The sequence below is a fragment of the Limulus polyphemus genome, unplaced genomic scaffold (genome assembly GCF_000517525.1).
Source record: "Limulus polyphemus unplaced genomic scaffold, Limulus_polyphemus-2.1.2 Scaffold1198, whole genome shotgun sequence".
Taxonomy (NCBI): Eukaryota; Metazoa; Arthropoda; class Merostomata; order Xiphosura; family Limulidae; genus Limulus; species Limulus polyphemus.
In genome coordinates, this window is record NW_013666808.1 from 236275 (window position 1) to 251264 (window position 14990).

The 14990-nt window shown below is 33.8% G+C and overlaps 1 protein-coding gene across 1 annotated transcript in view; it reads left to right on the plus strand.

Moving 5' to 3' along the window:
• The window catches only part of LOC106462569 (rho GTPase-activating protein 45-like), a 96494-nt gene that overhangs the window by 20341 nt on the left and 61163 nt on the right, over nt 1-14990 (plus strand). The window contains exons 3-4 of the mRNA XM_022389862.1: nt 6837-6980; nt 8854-8935. Of these exons, the coding sequence (XP_022245570.1) occupies nt 6837-6980; nt 8854-8935 (226 nt within the window). The remainder of the gene's footprint in view (nt 1-6836; nt 6981-8853; nt 8936-14990) is intronic.

Here is a 14990-nt window from a genome sequence, read left to right on the forward strand (position 1 = left end):
TGATTGTAGCTATATTTCGGGATTACCTGATACCCATCACCAACAACCCCTGCCTCACCACCTAGCAGGACAAAACCTTGTCGAAACGTTATACATTTACTGTTATGTTAAACTTATATTAAAGTTTTTCTTCATTACCCATTCAAGCCGTCTCCAGCCATTATTTACTAGTTTCTGTTTTGAATGTGAAAATTATCTGAATATATATAGCATTCTAATAATAATTCTTGAAAGAAGTGTAAGCTATTAAGATTTATTTGTTCCAAAACAATGACTACAAATTAAAAAAAAACTAAAGAAACTTTTAAAATTCTAAATTTTGTATCTACATTAAATTCTTCTAACGGTTCGTTTCATCACAAAACTGGTGTTACTAGTCAGGCTCGTTTATTGCACAGCTGACGTGACTTGTTATATTACTTCTTCACACAACGTTCGTTATATTATACATTCAGTTTTACAGTTTTGTATTAAAAGAACAAAGCAAAACTTAACATGACCAGTGAAGCAGAAGTCCTTGTCAAAAGAAGCCGAGTTTTGAGATAGTTTGTTGACAGCAGTCGCATAACTGGCCGTTTTTCATTTTACCAGATTATGCGGAAATCTCCACTCCTCTTTAAAAAATACTTTAATAGCTGTGGCTGTGTTAGACTTGAAGGAATTTAACTTGTTGTATACAGCCTACACAAGACACTGTGTTATCTTTTCTATGCAGGTTTTCCGTTAATTGATTCGTGCACAACGTGTATCCTACTTTTTTGTTTAGATGTGAAATGATGGTTTTAGTATGTCGGAAAACGTGCATTCATGCTCCTCTTTCAGGCGTTTTCCTCTAAATTAGGACATAAAATTAGACATGAGTATCTTTATTGTGATATCTTGCTGTTTGACGAAGAAACACGTATGCATGCTCCTTTTCCAATGAAACGAATATTCAGACAAACAAAATGTGGGCTATTTTGAGTTTTGTTTGTTTGTTTATTGATAAGCTCAAAGCTACACAATGGACTATCTGTGCTGTACTCACCACGGGATTTTATCGTTATAAGCCTTCAGAATTAACACTGACCCCTGGGGAAAAAGGGTCTTTCGAATTCGAACATACACCTAAAAACTATATTTAACATTTGGAATTTCCGTCATAGACGTAGGAACCTACTGGCTTAGTCGGGTTATAGCCGAACTAAAATTTTGGCTTTTTATGCATATTTAGATTTAGGCAGGGGTTGTTTGGTGATGGTATTAGTAATCCCTGTGGTGGTGGCACACACACACAGGCAGGGGTTGTTTGGTGATGGTATTAGTAATCCCATGGGTGGTGGTGGTCACACACACACACACACACACTTGTGATTGTAGCTATATTTGGGATTACAAATACCATCACCAAACAACCCCTGCCTCACCACCACCACACACACACACACACTTATGATTGTAGCTATATTTGGGATTACTAATACCATCACCAAACAACCCCTGCCTCACCACCACCATTTCTGGCTTGAGTACTGTATCTTAACTTTTTTATTTTTATATTACATCTGTTTGTTTATTATGAACGGTAGCTTACTCTGAATTGTGGGTTCTGATCTCTTCCAAACTGACATTACGTCTGTTAAGTATTTACAATAAATTTAGGGGCGTTTTTATCAAAATGGCAACCACACTTTTTGTATTGTTTAGGGTAATGCTTTGTTGTTGTTTTTTTTTATATTGAGCAAATCGGTTTTGCTGTGACTTCATCTGTAAAGAAAATTGTTAATAAAAAAAACCTGAAAGAAATAGGTTTAAAGTTACGGTTTGAAATTCGAAAAAGACAACTTAAAACGAACTCGAGAAAAAATAAAACCTGCAGTCTATGGGATTTTTATGACAACTATTAGATTTAACGAACAGTGTGTCACCTCTTGTTTATATATTTCAATGAAGTTACCAACCTTAACATCAAAATGATGGTCTGCGTCGCCCTAATATAAAGCCTGTTAAAATTTGAACATAAGTGAAATTGTGGGTATATGAAGGCTGTTATAGAACAAGAACATGTACATCTTATATAACGAGTGGAATGAGTAAGTGATAAATCATGTTAGTACCTGGAAAGTACAACTCAGTAATGACGTAATTTGAGTAGGCAAGGTATGTGAATTCAAGGAACTTAATCGGCAGTGCACTTGATTATATGTACAATTTTAATAAGCATATAATGACTGTATAACATGTAAGCTCTTACCAATATTATTTTTACTTTCCCCATCTACTATAATAATAATCATGTTTAATAAAAAAAATAGAGACAACTTTTTGTTTTTATTTTCAATAACTATGTAGGAAAGATCCAATCGAATTACATTACCCACTTCTAAGCGATATACGTACAGTCTGAAATGTGGACTGTCATCGTAATTTACAGAATGAAATCTGAACCGTTCATTGTAGTCCATAATTTGACCCTGAAATCTGAATTGTTCATTTGTTCCTTGTAGTTTAGAGTCTGAAATCTGGAGTGTTACTTTAGTTTACTTAAACAAATAGTCTTACTGTTTATAATCTGTGTCGAACCTTTATTTACAATCTTACTTTCTTAACACTTTCAAATTTCTTCCAATCGTCTTCTTGCTATAAATATCGTTCAGTCACTTAGGTAAATTAATCAAAATATATTTCATCGGGACTAGACATTTCTTAAGACAAATGTAAAGACTACAAACCGAGAATCTCAAATTTATACGCTGTTGTAACGGTTTCTGTAGTTGGGCGGGTTCTTTAGGTTTATTCAGTAAAAGAAAAATACTGCAAAGTCTAGTCGATTCAAAAACAAGAAAACATCGTCTTTGTTTTTTTACAGGTTCTTCAGTTGAACAGACTAACATACAATTTATTTTACTTCCTAATTTCTCGAGTATACACAAATCTCTTATAGTGTATCGACAATATTTACAGCATTTAACTACTAGTATATTCAAATATACATAATCACATACTCTAGCCTAACTCGTGTTTTATACTGCTCAAACTGTTCTAAAATTTTGCAGAAAATTCCAGACGTGAACATCACGCTACGTCAAACCTCTTTCCGGCTGATCGACAATACAAGTTTGTATAAACGGCTAGAGTAAAATCGTAGCCTACAACAATAATGGTGGGGGGGGGGTCCCCTTTGAGTATATGGTCGAGAGTACTTGATGGTGGTTACATCCTTGGAGCTGCTCTGGAATATCAGCAGCAACATTGGGTTCTTCAACAGGTTGATTTACATCTTGTGAAGTCTTCTTTGAAGCTAACCATAATGCGAAGTCCAATTCACTAAATGATGGTAAAAACATTTTATTTCTTCTACTATAACTTCTTTGGCTTAGCATAACGCTCACCAATAGGTCTAAGTTTAACAGTAGGTGCTAACTACAATTTCTCGAGCTCTGCAAAACATAAGGCGTAGTATTTCTTATTACGTCAAGAATACAAACTCAGTACTTACACCACTAAACTAACTGACTAACTCACTCCTATACACTTAATGTAATTTATAGACTAGATAACCAATAATCATCTACTCATAACTCGCGTTAATAGCTGTTCGAACAATCTAGGTTCCCCCGGTGGGACAGCGGTAAATTACGGATTTATAATGCTATAATCCGGGGTTCGATTCCCCACGGTGAACACAGCAGATAGCCCATTGTAGTTTTGGGCTATCTAACAAACAAACGAACAAATTGGTATAAACGTTTAGATTCTAGATGGAAAACGTAGTCTACAACAATACCTTAATTAGACTTCGAGGGTTTATTTTTATCGTGAACTGTGGAATCCCTTTCAAACAATGTTTTACTTGAAAGATTAACAAATTCATAATTAGATATCCACGCATAATAGAATTTAGCGCTAATTTTCTAATATCGTAATTGAACTTGAAACTTAGAATGATCACTCACATATCGTATAATGATAGTGTAATATTTATACTAGAAAACTATAACAGTGCTCCGGGCACCAATACTATTTCTATAATACAGCAATTCGAAACCGGTATTCCAGTGGCAGAGCTAGACCTATAGCACTGTGATTTGAAACCTATAATGCAACCAAATCTATCAGCCTTTTGTGACAAATATAGGAACACCCCATTCAATGCTGTGTCTGTTGCACTGACGTCAGAATGAATAATGTAGATAGGCTTATTTTTCGATCATTACGGGAAGATACTTATCATTGTGAATATTAATGTTTTGTACGCGTATATGCACTTCCATCACGTACAAGTTTACCTAGAAACTTCATGTGCTTGTAGACAGTACAGAAATCTAGTACGAAACAACTTCTCAACTCACGACATCAACCCTCTTGTTTTTGTTGTTCACCTAAAGAACGTGTTAGGTATGTGTTGTTAGTCTTGACTAGTTAGTAGACACAAACCTGGAAACTCAGTAGAGACAACACCTGGTAAAAAATATTTCGTTTAAAGACCCGGTTCCGGTTCAAAGAGTGCGGACTTTTTTGAATTTACCATTATTTATGGCTCTATTGATAGTATTTGCAAGTACATTCCAGTCTTTGTATATCTTACAAACTGTTTAGAAATAGACGCCCAAATATATTATCAATATGAGTTAAACGTTTTCAGATTATACGAATAACTCGCAGTCACAGATGTTAACAGAACTGCCAGGAGATTTTAAGGTTGCTGTCACTAGGATGCCCCTAGAAAGCCTTTTCGTATATACGTGAAATTTTGAATGTTTTTAATAAGCTGAAGCCGCGATATTGCAATGTTCCTATGTTCCCACTTAGCTATGATATATATCAGCTTTTGTTATTACCTAAAAGAAGAAAAATAAACCACCATTGAAATCTTTGTATGTGTGTGAGAGAGATGTTAACTATGTATTATATATATATTTAGTACTTTGCTTCACGTCTCTCGAGTCAATCACTGAAACCGGGAAACTATTATATTTGATTAAATAAATCCCTACTATTGTACGACAATTAGAGCAGTATATGATCTCCAAACAATATCTTGTCTTTCGATATGTTTTAATCGTTGTTTGTGTTTTTGCTGTTCTATCTCGCCGGTACAATAAAAGTTTCACTGACCTACTTGCCAACGGGTCGTGACTTTTGAGCGTGTGTATCAAAAAAAGTCAAAACAAAGTTCGAAGGTGAAACTGGTTTCTGTGCAGATACATACCAAATTCAGTACAGAGATAGCTTATCAAAATTTTTATATTATTTCACCTTCAGAGTTGTATGTAGGTAATTCTACTCGAAAGCGACATCACATTATGTAGCTGAAAAATGAACTATTACCTTTCCTTTCATTTATTTATAACGTTTGTGTTTTATTTTAGCGCAGAACTCCTCAACGGGATATCTGCATTATATCTCTGTGGGGATCGAATCTCAAATTCTAGAGGCCCACAAGCTTATCGCGAAGCCACTGAAGGACTTTACCTGTTAAGATAAATGAAACTGATAATTGATATTTAATATGCACATCTAAGAAAATGAATTCTTTAAAAGGATTGAAGAGTAATAATCCAACAATATTGTTACGGGTAGATCGTTTTTAACCAGTCCCAAATATACAATAAAATTATTTATATAAATTTCGAAATTACTACATTGTTTTTTTATATAAAATTTGGTATATTTTAGCCTCTCCCCTCCTAGTTGCTCAGCGGTAAGTTTGAAGGCTTATGACACTAAAAATTGCGAGCACCCCCTATAGTGGATATTTTTTTGTATAATACAAAGAGAAAGGAGTAATCTTGTTTGTTTGTAATTAAGCATAATGCTACACAAGAGGCTATCTGTGCTGTGCCTACCACTTGTATCGAAACCCGGTTTTTAGCGTTGTAAGTCTACAGATACACCACTGAGTCACTATGTGAGGCGAAAGGACTAAGCAAGCACTAACTAATAATACCCTTACTCCAACCTCTTTGGCGTGATAAGCTATGGATTTCAAAAATAGTAGATTATTTTTTGTTGTTGTTGTTGTTATTTACAAGATAATCCATTTCTATATTGTAGAACGCTATCGCATTCCACGGAGGTTAACTTTTTGTTTGATAAACTGTTGATTTCTAATACTATATACTGTACTATTTTTACAAAATAAGTCATGACGATAGAAGATTTGTGCCAATTTGAACATAACTATATGACTATACTTATTTATTTCCGCGGACAAGTTGTAATTGTTAATTAAAACTAGGAATCTGTATTGTTTTTTTTAATTTCAAGTCCAAGGTACAAAAACATACGATACTAGATCGACGACAGTTATAAATCTCAAGTATTCATTATTTTAACCAATAACAGAAATAATGAATTTAATGTATACTAAAGTTAAATAAATAATATATTGGGGTTTCAGCGTGGCCTATGGGTTAGCATGCTCGGACTGTGAATTTGAGTGTTCATGGTTCGCGACCTGTTGCCGCAAAAACGAATTGATCACTTTGAGACTGTGGGTGCTTTATAACATTGATAGTCAAACTTCACTATTCGATCAGGCAACAGTAGTCCTAGATTTGACATTTGATGATGTTGACTAGCTGTCAGTTTAGTCAGTTCAAAATTAGGGACGACTATTTGATTCGAAAAAAATCCTTGTTTAGCTTCATGAGAAATTCTAAATCGAACAAAATACTTAAAAAACATAAGTTAGTAAAAGCAATAATGCACGCCCTTGCTGTCGTATTTATATTCTAAGTACGTGTTTTGTTAGTGAGCCAGAGTTTTTAATAACGGTCTCAGTTAGAGGAATAAGCACATTAAAATTATTTACACTGGTATAGTTTCAATATCTTGCTCCACATCTGTTCCAGACAAACAAGAAACGACGAGAGCTGCTGCTAGTGAGAGACTTGGAGAAGTGTTACAGATAATAAGGGTTATTTTAGAAAAGTACCCGCTTTTGAAATCCACGGAACTGTTCATGTCAGTATCAGCTATCATTAAGCATGTGCGAGGTGAGTGTTTATTAAAACTAGAAACATAATTAGTTATTTTTGGAGAAGACAGAACCGTTGTAAATACGAGTATTTATAACAAGTAGGCAAAACAACAATTTATTAGCATAATGAAGTGATTTATAAATCGTTGTTTGCCTACCTATTATTATGTTAGCATAATGAGCTAGCTTCCTTATTTAGTAAACAAATCTCTCGCCTGGCTTGTGTTATGAAACTTAGTACGTTTTTTGAGCTAAATTTTAGCTGATTACAAATGGAATATTTACCTTACTTTATTTCAAATAGAGTGAACTGTTTTTCTAAAGCTATAAATGTCTACGTCTACTGTGTATTACAGTACCATTTTGGATTTGGTTGTCTGTTCATTTAGTATTTGAACTTATATTGAATTTATAAAATTGGTCAACGCTCTATACCATTTACTCCGCTTATTTTGGCTATAGCGCTGATGAAGTGTCATAGATTTAATTTAACACAAAAACCGTACATACGTTACACTATTTGCCGACAAACCTGCTAAATGGACAGATGTGTTATGGCTATTCTGATGAAGTGTTGTTAGTGGTTGCATGTCCATTTGCTATCTAGGTTTCACCCTCACTTTTAATCTAACAGTATTCTTCTTAGTTAAAAAGTTAAAAATGTAATTTCCTTTGTTAAAAGTATTTGCTAATAAGCAAGTGTATTTTTTGTTATATGTTATTTACATTGAACTGAACGGTTTTTCTTGTTTATGTAAGAAAGTTGGTTGCTCGCAAAATTCGCATTAGTTATGTATTGAGGCATAAATCCAGTTTCTAAACGTTTTTAATATTTATGTTATTTGTAATCCTCTTTTGCCTTCTACTTTTTCCCAAGTTCAATTATATTTTTAATTGCCTCCTGAGGAAGTGGTATTTTTCTTATTTTGATCAGTACTGTGTATAACAAAGCGATAGAATAGCAGTTCCATTAATAAAGCTAACTAAAATATTACCTTTCTGATTATTCCAACATGTTATTCGTTGCTAAAATATATCATTACATTTATATTTCGAAATAACGTTTTGTTATTAATGGAAGATCGTGTCTACATGTACTCTCAAATTGTTATTCCACAAACTACAAATTGTCCTCAAAATTTGTCAAAAAGATGGGTTTGATCGACTCAAAACTGATTAATACCCTACATAATTAGCATTGACTACAAACAGTAGATGTTGCTTTAGTAATGGTTATAATAGTAGCATAAACACTTGTTACTGACTTCAACTTAAGAGTAGATATTGTATCAATACTGATTATAGGATTGGTATAAATAATTGTTACTGACTATAAAAAAGTATAGCTATTTTTCTGTGCTGGTTACGGAAGTATTATAAATATTTGTTATTGATTACAAAGAATAGATGTTACTTCAGTACTGGTTAAAATAACAAATATTTATAATACTACTGATTACAAAGAATAGATGTTACTTCAGTACTGGTTACAGTAGTATATAAATATTTGTTATTGATTACAAAGAATAGATGTTACTTCAGTACTGGTTACAGTAGTATTATAAATATTTGTTATTGATTACAAAGAATAGATGTTACTTCAGTACTGGTTACAGTAGTATTATAAATCATTTTTACTGACTACAAAGAGCAAATTAACTGCTTCACTTTTAGGTTATAATTTGAATCAATAATATTTTGGATTATTTTAACTATAGTTATTGAGTTTCATATGTTGTTGAAAAAGCGCTGATTAACCAGTGAAAAATACAAGCTTTTGGTACACTGATATCGTATTGTGTTGTTAAGATTATATAAATGGATTTTTAAAACTATAGACGAGTCCATCTAACTGAGTTATAACCTGTGAAACCTCTTTCTTTTTAAAGAATACGATTACGAAAATGAAAAGTCGGATCCGTCCAAATTTTTGGACACCATCGAACAATTTTCTCAAGTGTTCTGTAACAGGTGAGTGCTTCATTTTGTAGTAATTTAATAGAAATAGATATTTTATCTACAATAATAGTCTTCTAGGGTCAAAGGTTAGTTTAAGGTTTCTTTGGTTACAGTCGATTTGTGCAACACACTTGCTGGGTAGAAAACATAACTACTAAATAAGATACACTGACATGTACAAGTTAAGAAAGAAAGATAAATAACTGTCTGATGTCATTCTTTTTTTGTATATATATATATATATATACTTGCACGTCTTTTGTTATTTTTAAAGTGAACTACAGATTACTGCGTTTTAAATGTTTTGTGCCTAGATTGAAAATTATTAGAAATTGTTTCATTACTTAATAAGAATTAGAAACTCATTATTCCGCAAAAAGAATTATCTTACGCTTAAAAAGTTGCCTCGACGCTTCCTGAGATACCTTGGCAAGGACCATAAAACAAAGTAAAACTGTTATATAGGATTGTATTGTTGTCTGTACAAAAACAACAACTTGAGGTGTCTATATGTTATAATGGCCCCCCAATAGCACAGCGGTATGTCTGCGGAGTTACAACGCTAGAAAACGGGTTTCGATACCCGTGGTGGGTAAAGCACAGATAGCCCATTGTATAGCTTTGTGCTTAATTACAAACAAACAAACATAAGTGCTAATATATATATTTTTTTCTCTTGTTGTTTTCATATATAGTAATAGATGGCGCCACACAATATTTCAAGAATGCGTTTCTGTTTTGAAAGTATAAATATCAAATAACAATGCCTTTTGTGTGTAGGTTTCGAAGTCAGTTAATATTGTTCTTCCTTAGGAAAAATTTCCTTCGTTCATGGTGTATGAAGAGCCAACAGTGAACTACCGTCAATAACCGTTTGTAGTTAGACATCTCTATCTAAGTAATCTGAGCGAAAACGTAGTTTACTACTTATTTGGCGTGACACTTGCAAGGCATTACCCCTGATATACCGCGTATAAGTCAAGCTGTTGAAACAAATGTTTCAAATTTTAAAAAATTCCAAAAGCAGTAACAATAATTTTATATTTACATCGTGCTTATATTATTGCATTATAAAATCATTTCTATTACGCAGTTTGCCTAATGGTGATTCAGCGGGGAGCCTGAGACTGTATAACGCTAAAAACCAAGTTCCGATACCTGCGATGGGGCAAGCACAGATAACCCATTGTGTAGTTTTGTGCTTAAAACAAACAAGCAAAAATTTTACTGTTGTTCTTTTGAAACTTTGTTAAATGTCACAACTATAGCGCTCTAGGATGTCAAGTAGTAAGGAAGTGCGTAGCACTAGGAGTAAAGTGTTCACCGTGCAATTAACCCAAGCTAGGTCTTTGCACGTATAATGTACATAAATGCAATAATAACAGAGAAGTTTAAAAAAGTCATTTGACCCATACATTGTCTGAAATTTATCAGTTTCTTTTTTATGTTTTCGTCCAGGTGTTTCGAAACGTATAGTAATAACTTCTATACATATAATACTAATATCAAGGAATGGAGCACAAACGTATGTATAATTTAACATGAAATGTTTGCCCTGGTTCACTGAACATTACTTATTACACAGAGTATCGAGATTTTTTTTTACTGAATTCATCTCACAGTTCTCTTTACTCGTGCGCAACACCTTTTATCTATTCGAGACGGAAGTACTAGTCAACTTCCGGCAACGTTAGCTTCCCGATACACACTGGCATGTTTCAAAATATTGTGTGCTTTCGAAAAATACAGAAACCTGATTCACCAGGTTTTATGTTATTATTTACACGTGCCATGTACCAGGTCATGGTGTACGATATCCTTAACGTACAGTGTTAGTTACATTGTGTCTATTTTTAATATATACGTATGTATAAGTATAACGCTGGTACAAGTTGTTTCCGTCGTCTACCGGAAATGTTAAGTAATTTTATGCTGCCAATGTTTTTATTGCATTTCTTTCCTGAAAAGGGGAAAAACGCTTTATAGAAAATATTTGTAAATATATATATATAGCTTCCCCTCATATTTGATTGTAGGTATGTCATCTGATTCGTCTGATCAAGGAGGCATGTCTCCTGAACATTTGTGACTCATTATAAGCAAATATTTTATCTTAGGTATTTATTTCAATTTAACTTAATAAAGGAACGTTTCTACTATTCACTGACGTTGACTTGCCAGACTTTAAATCCAAGGGTTCGCTTCCTCTAAACGCAAAATTGCGCTTGGCATTTTCGAGCTGTGGGTGCGTTATAAGAGTGACGGTCAAATTTAATTATCCAATTTGAGTAGCTCAAGATATAACTTTGCTATTGATTAGTTGTATTCCTCTGATCTATCAGTTCAAAATTAAGGACAGCTTGCGGAAATAGTCCTGGTGTAGTTTTGTCGAATATTCGGAAGAAACAGTTTACTGTACTCTTATTGCGGTTCAGAAAACTCACTGTTAACCACAGGCAAACGTTTAACGACCAATTTTATATGTATATAAAAGATATAAATGAGTAACTTATCCAGATTCCTCACATATATAACAATCTTGGCAAATACGTTCGTGTTTCATAAGTAGTCCTTATAAAATTCTCTTCAACAATCCGGACATGTATTCCAGGTGCTTCAAAAGTCACTTCCGCTGTAAAAACGACTGCTTGCAGGAAACTGGCCGACACAGTACTGTAAAACTCCAGGTGTAAACCAGTTTGGTTATGCGGAAGACAAACATATACATTGTGGTGACTCGTTCAAAACAGTTTGAATACGACATTGGACAACGTCTTTTATACCTATAGTTACCATGATGTCATCATAATACATTACTCGACTGACTGTGTACGCTATCTTCTGCATGGTCATATTGATCTACCTACTGAATGTCATAAGACTGTGTCCATCGGTTTCCTGGACGCAGCCGTCCGTGCAGTAGAAATGACGTTAGAAATACTCGGTACATTTTTGTTCCGCAGTCGTTGCATATAGTTCTATCGCGGAATATACATATAAAGCTCTCGTTAACAATCACAGAATATACATATAAAGTTCTTGTTAACAATCACAGAATATACGTATAAAGTTCTTGTTAACAATCACAGAATATACGTATAAAGTTCTTGTTAACAATCACAGAATATACATATAAAGCTCTCGTTAACAATCACGGAATATACATATAAAGGTCTCGTTAACAATCACGGAATATACATATAAAGGTCTCGTTAACAATCACGGAATATACATATAAAGTTATTGTTAACAATCACGGAATATACATATAAAGGTCTCGTTAACAATCATGGAATATACATATAAAGGTCTCGTTAACAATCACAGAATATACATATAAAGTTCTCGTTAATACTCACGGAATATACATATAAAAGGTCTCGTTAACTCTCACGGAATATACATATAAAGTTCTCGCTAATAGTCACGGAATATACATCTGTTTCACAGTTGAGGCATATTAAGTCGTATTTGACAATCGTAGCATAAACACATGTATTTAATAATCGTGGCATGTAAACTTTCCTTTAAAATCTTGGAACTTATTATACGTTTTCCGTTAACAATCGTGTATTCAATATATAGATAATTTCAATTGACATTTTTAACAAGCATAATCATTAAAATATGTCCCATATGGGCCGAGCGTTGTCTAGTGGGTAACATGTAGTGTTTCGGGTCGAAAGGCTCAAGGTTCGGCATGCAATATGCCGTTTAAAACGCTCTGCACTTTCAGCTGTGACAGTCAATCCTTTAAAGAGTAGACGTGTAGTGAGCAGTTGCTGGTCATTTAGTTTATATGTCAAATAAAGTACCGTTCAGGCTCAAATATTGTGTCACAAAAACTCACTCTAAAAAGTGTAACATATATATATATATACTCGTGACTAATAAATCTCGTACAGTTGCGATATATTTATCTGTGTGTACACTTCTTTGTTAAGCTAATGTATGTTTTATTATTAGCATAAAAACTTGGGGTAGCTGCTGTGTCCACTGCGGGGAATCGAACACCTGATTTTAGCGTTGTAACTTCATAAAATTATTGCTGTCCCACCGAGGGACAATATCGTGTCATAAAAACTCCTTCTAAGAGTTGTAACGTGTGTATATATATATATATATATGTGTGTGTGTGTGTATATATATATGTGTGTGTGTGTGTGTATATATATATAATCGTGGCTAACAAATTTCTCTTACAGGTGCGATATATTTATATATATGTGTGTACACATCTTTGTCAACCTAGTGACTTTTAGTTTTATTATTATAATAAAATACGCACGCATTCCTGAGATTTATATTTTACTGGTTGAGGTATACGGTATTTATTAACAAAACGTTAGTATATCAGAGACCACTCACCATCCATGCTAAGTGATTGATTGTCGCTCTTATAACGCACACACAGCTCTGGAATCCAGAGCTCTACCACAGGTCTAACTCACGCCCACAATAAATAAACATCAAGAATTTTAATTTATAGAAATTGTACAAACAACTGGGTAATCAGTTTATTTTGACTCGTTTTCCCAACGTGCGAATCCCAGATTTTCTCATTCACTGTTAAATTAAAGCAGATTTCCAAAAGTTTCATTATACCTTTTTAACGTTTTTTTTGTAGGACGGGGATGGCCAAGTAGGTATTTTAGAGGGACAAGTAAAAAAATACCACTAATCGCCCAATTCTGTTTTACATTTTGTGAATCATACACATTTTATTAACATGTTCGTAGTGCCATTTTAAAAACTGTTGAAAAAACACTCTGCACATACCTGTAGTACATGCAGTACCCGTGTGTCTTGTATGCAAAATAACATATTTAATGTAGATATTATAATAAATAAATAAATATCATAGATTTACATTTTTAGAAATCATGCAAACAATTGAGTGTCAGTGTATTTTATTTTACTTTCTCAATACCTTAATTTGTTTTATTTATCTGCGTTGTTGTGGTATGGATACGGCTAACGGTAACAAAAATATTTATACTTATTGCCTAGTGTAAACATTATTAAATAACCAAATAACTCGTTATTTATGAAAGTTGTTTATTGTGATGCATATTTTTTTACTTTATCGTTAAAATTGTTGTAAAATCTAGTGCATTACAGTTTTCATTGTATTTTTAGCGCAGTCACGATTTTCACATTCGTCATGGTCGCAAGCTAATGCCATCTAGCGACAATATATTTCAAATCTGTCACTGACGTGAAAACATGATGAAACAATATAAGATCTGGAATGATCGAGAGTTTGCTTCATTGGCTAATAAGAGGATTTAGATATCGTGTCGTTTCATTTTTCGTTTCTAAGCCTTTTCTATTAGATGAAAGAAGTGCATAGGCGGTGAAACCGGGGAGGCAATGGAGGCAAGTGTCCCCCAATGTTGACTCGGTAGCGAAGTGCCCTTTTAAATGTGAATAAGATTACCAGGAAAGTAGATGTTTGAACTTTGATTTTAATGGTCACGGCCATCATGGTAAATAGGGTGCTCCCCCCCCCCCCATCGTCGATGTCCCCCTAAATTTACATTTATTCAGCTACCTATGAAAAAGTACGCCAATTGCGAACTTTAAAGAGTTTGTTTGTTTTTATAATTTCGCACAAAGCTACAGGAGGGCTATCTGCACTAACTGTCTCTAATTTAGCAGTGTAAGACTAGAGGGAAGGCAGCTAGTCATCACCACCCACTGCTAACTCTTGGGCTACTATTTTACCAACGGATAGTGACCATCACATTATATTGCCCCCACGTCTGAAAGGGCGAGCATGTTTGATGGGATGGAGATTCGAACCAACGACCCTCAGATTGCCTTCTGACCGCCCTAACTCCTGGCCATGCCGGGCATTTAAAGAGAGCATATAAGTGTACTGATTGGTTGGCATTAAACATTTCATAGCTGCTGTGTGAACAGTTTAGAAACGGTTTGCAAGATATCATAATGTTTAATTAAATATTAAACATTAAATAAAGCCTATTAGAATCTCACGTCGTAATGAGATGAAGACATATTTTAAGGTTTTATATATTAATTTGTTTGTTTGTTTGTTTGTTTG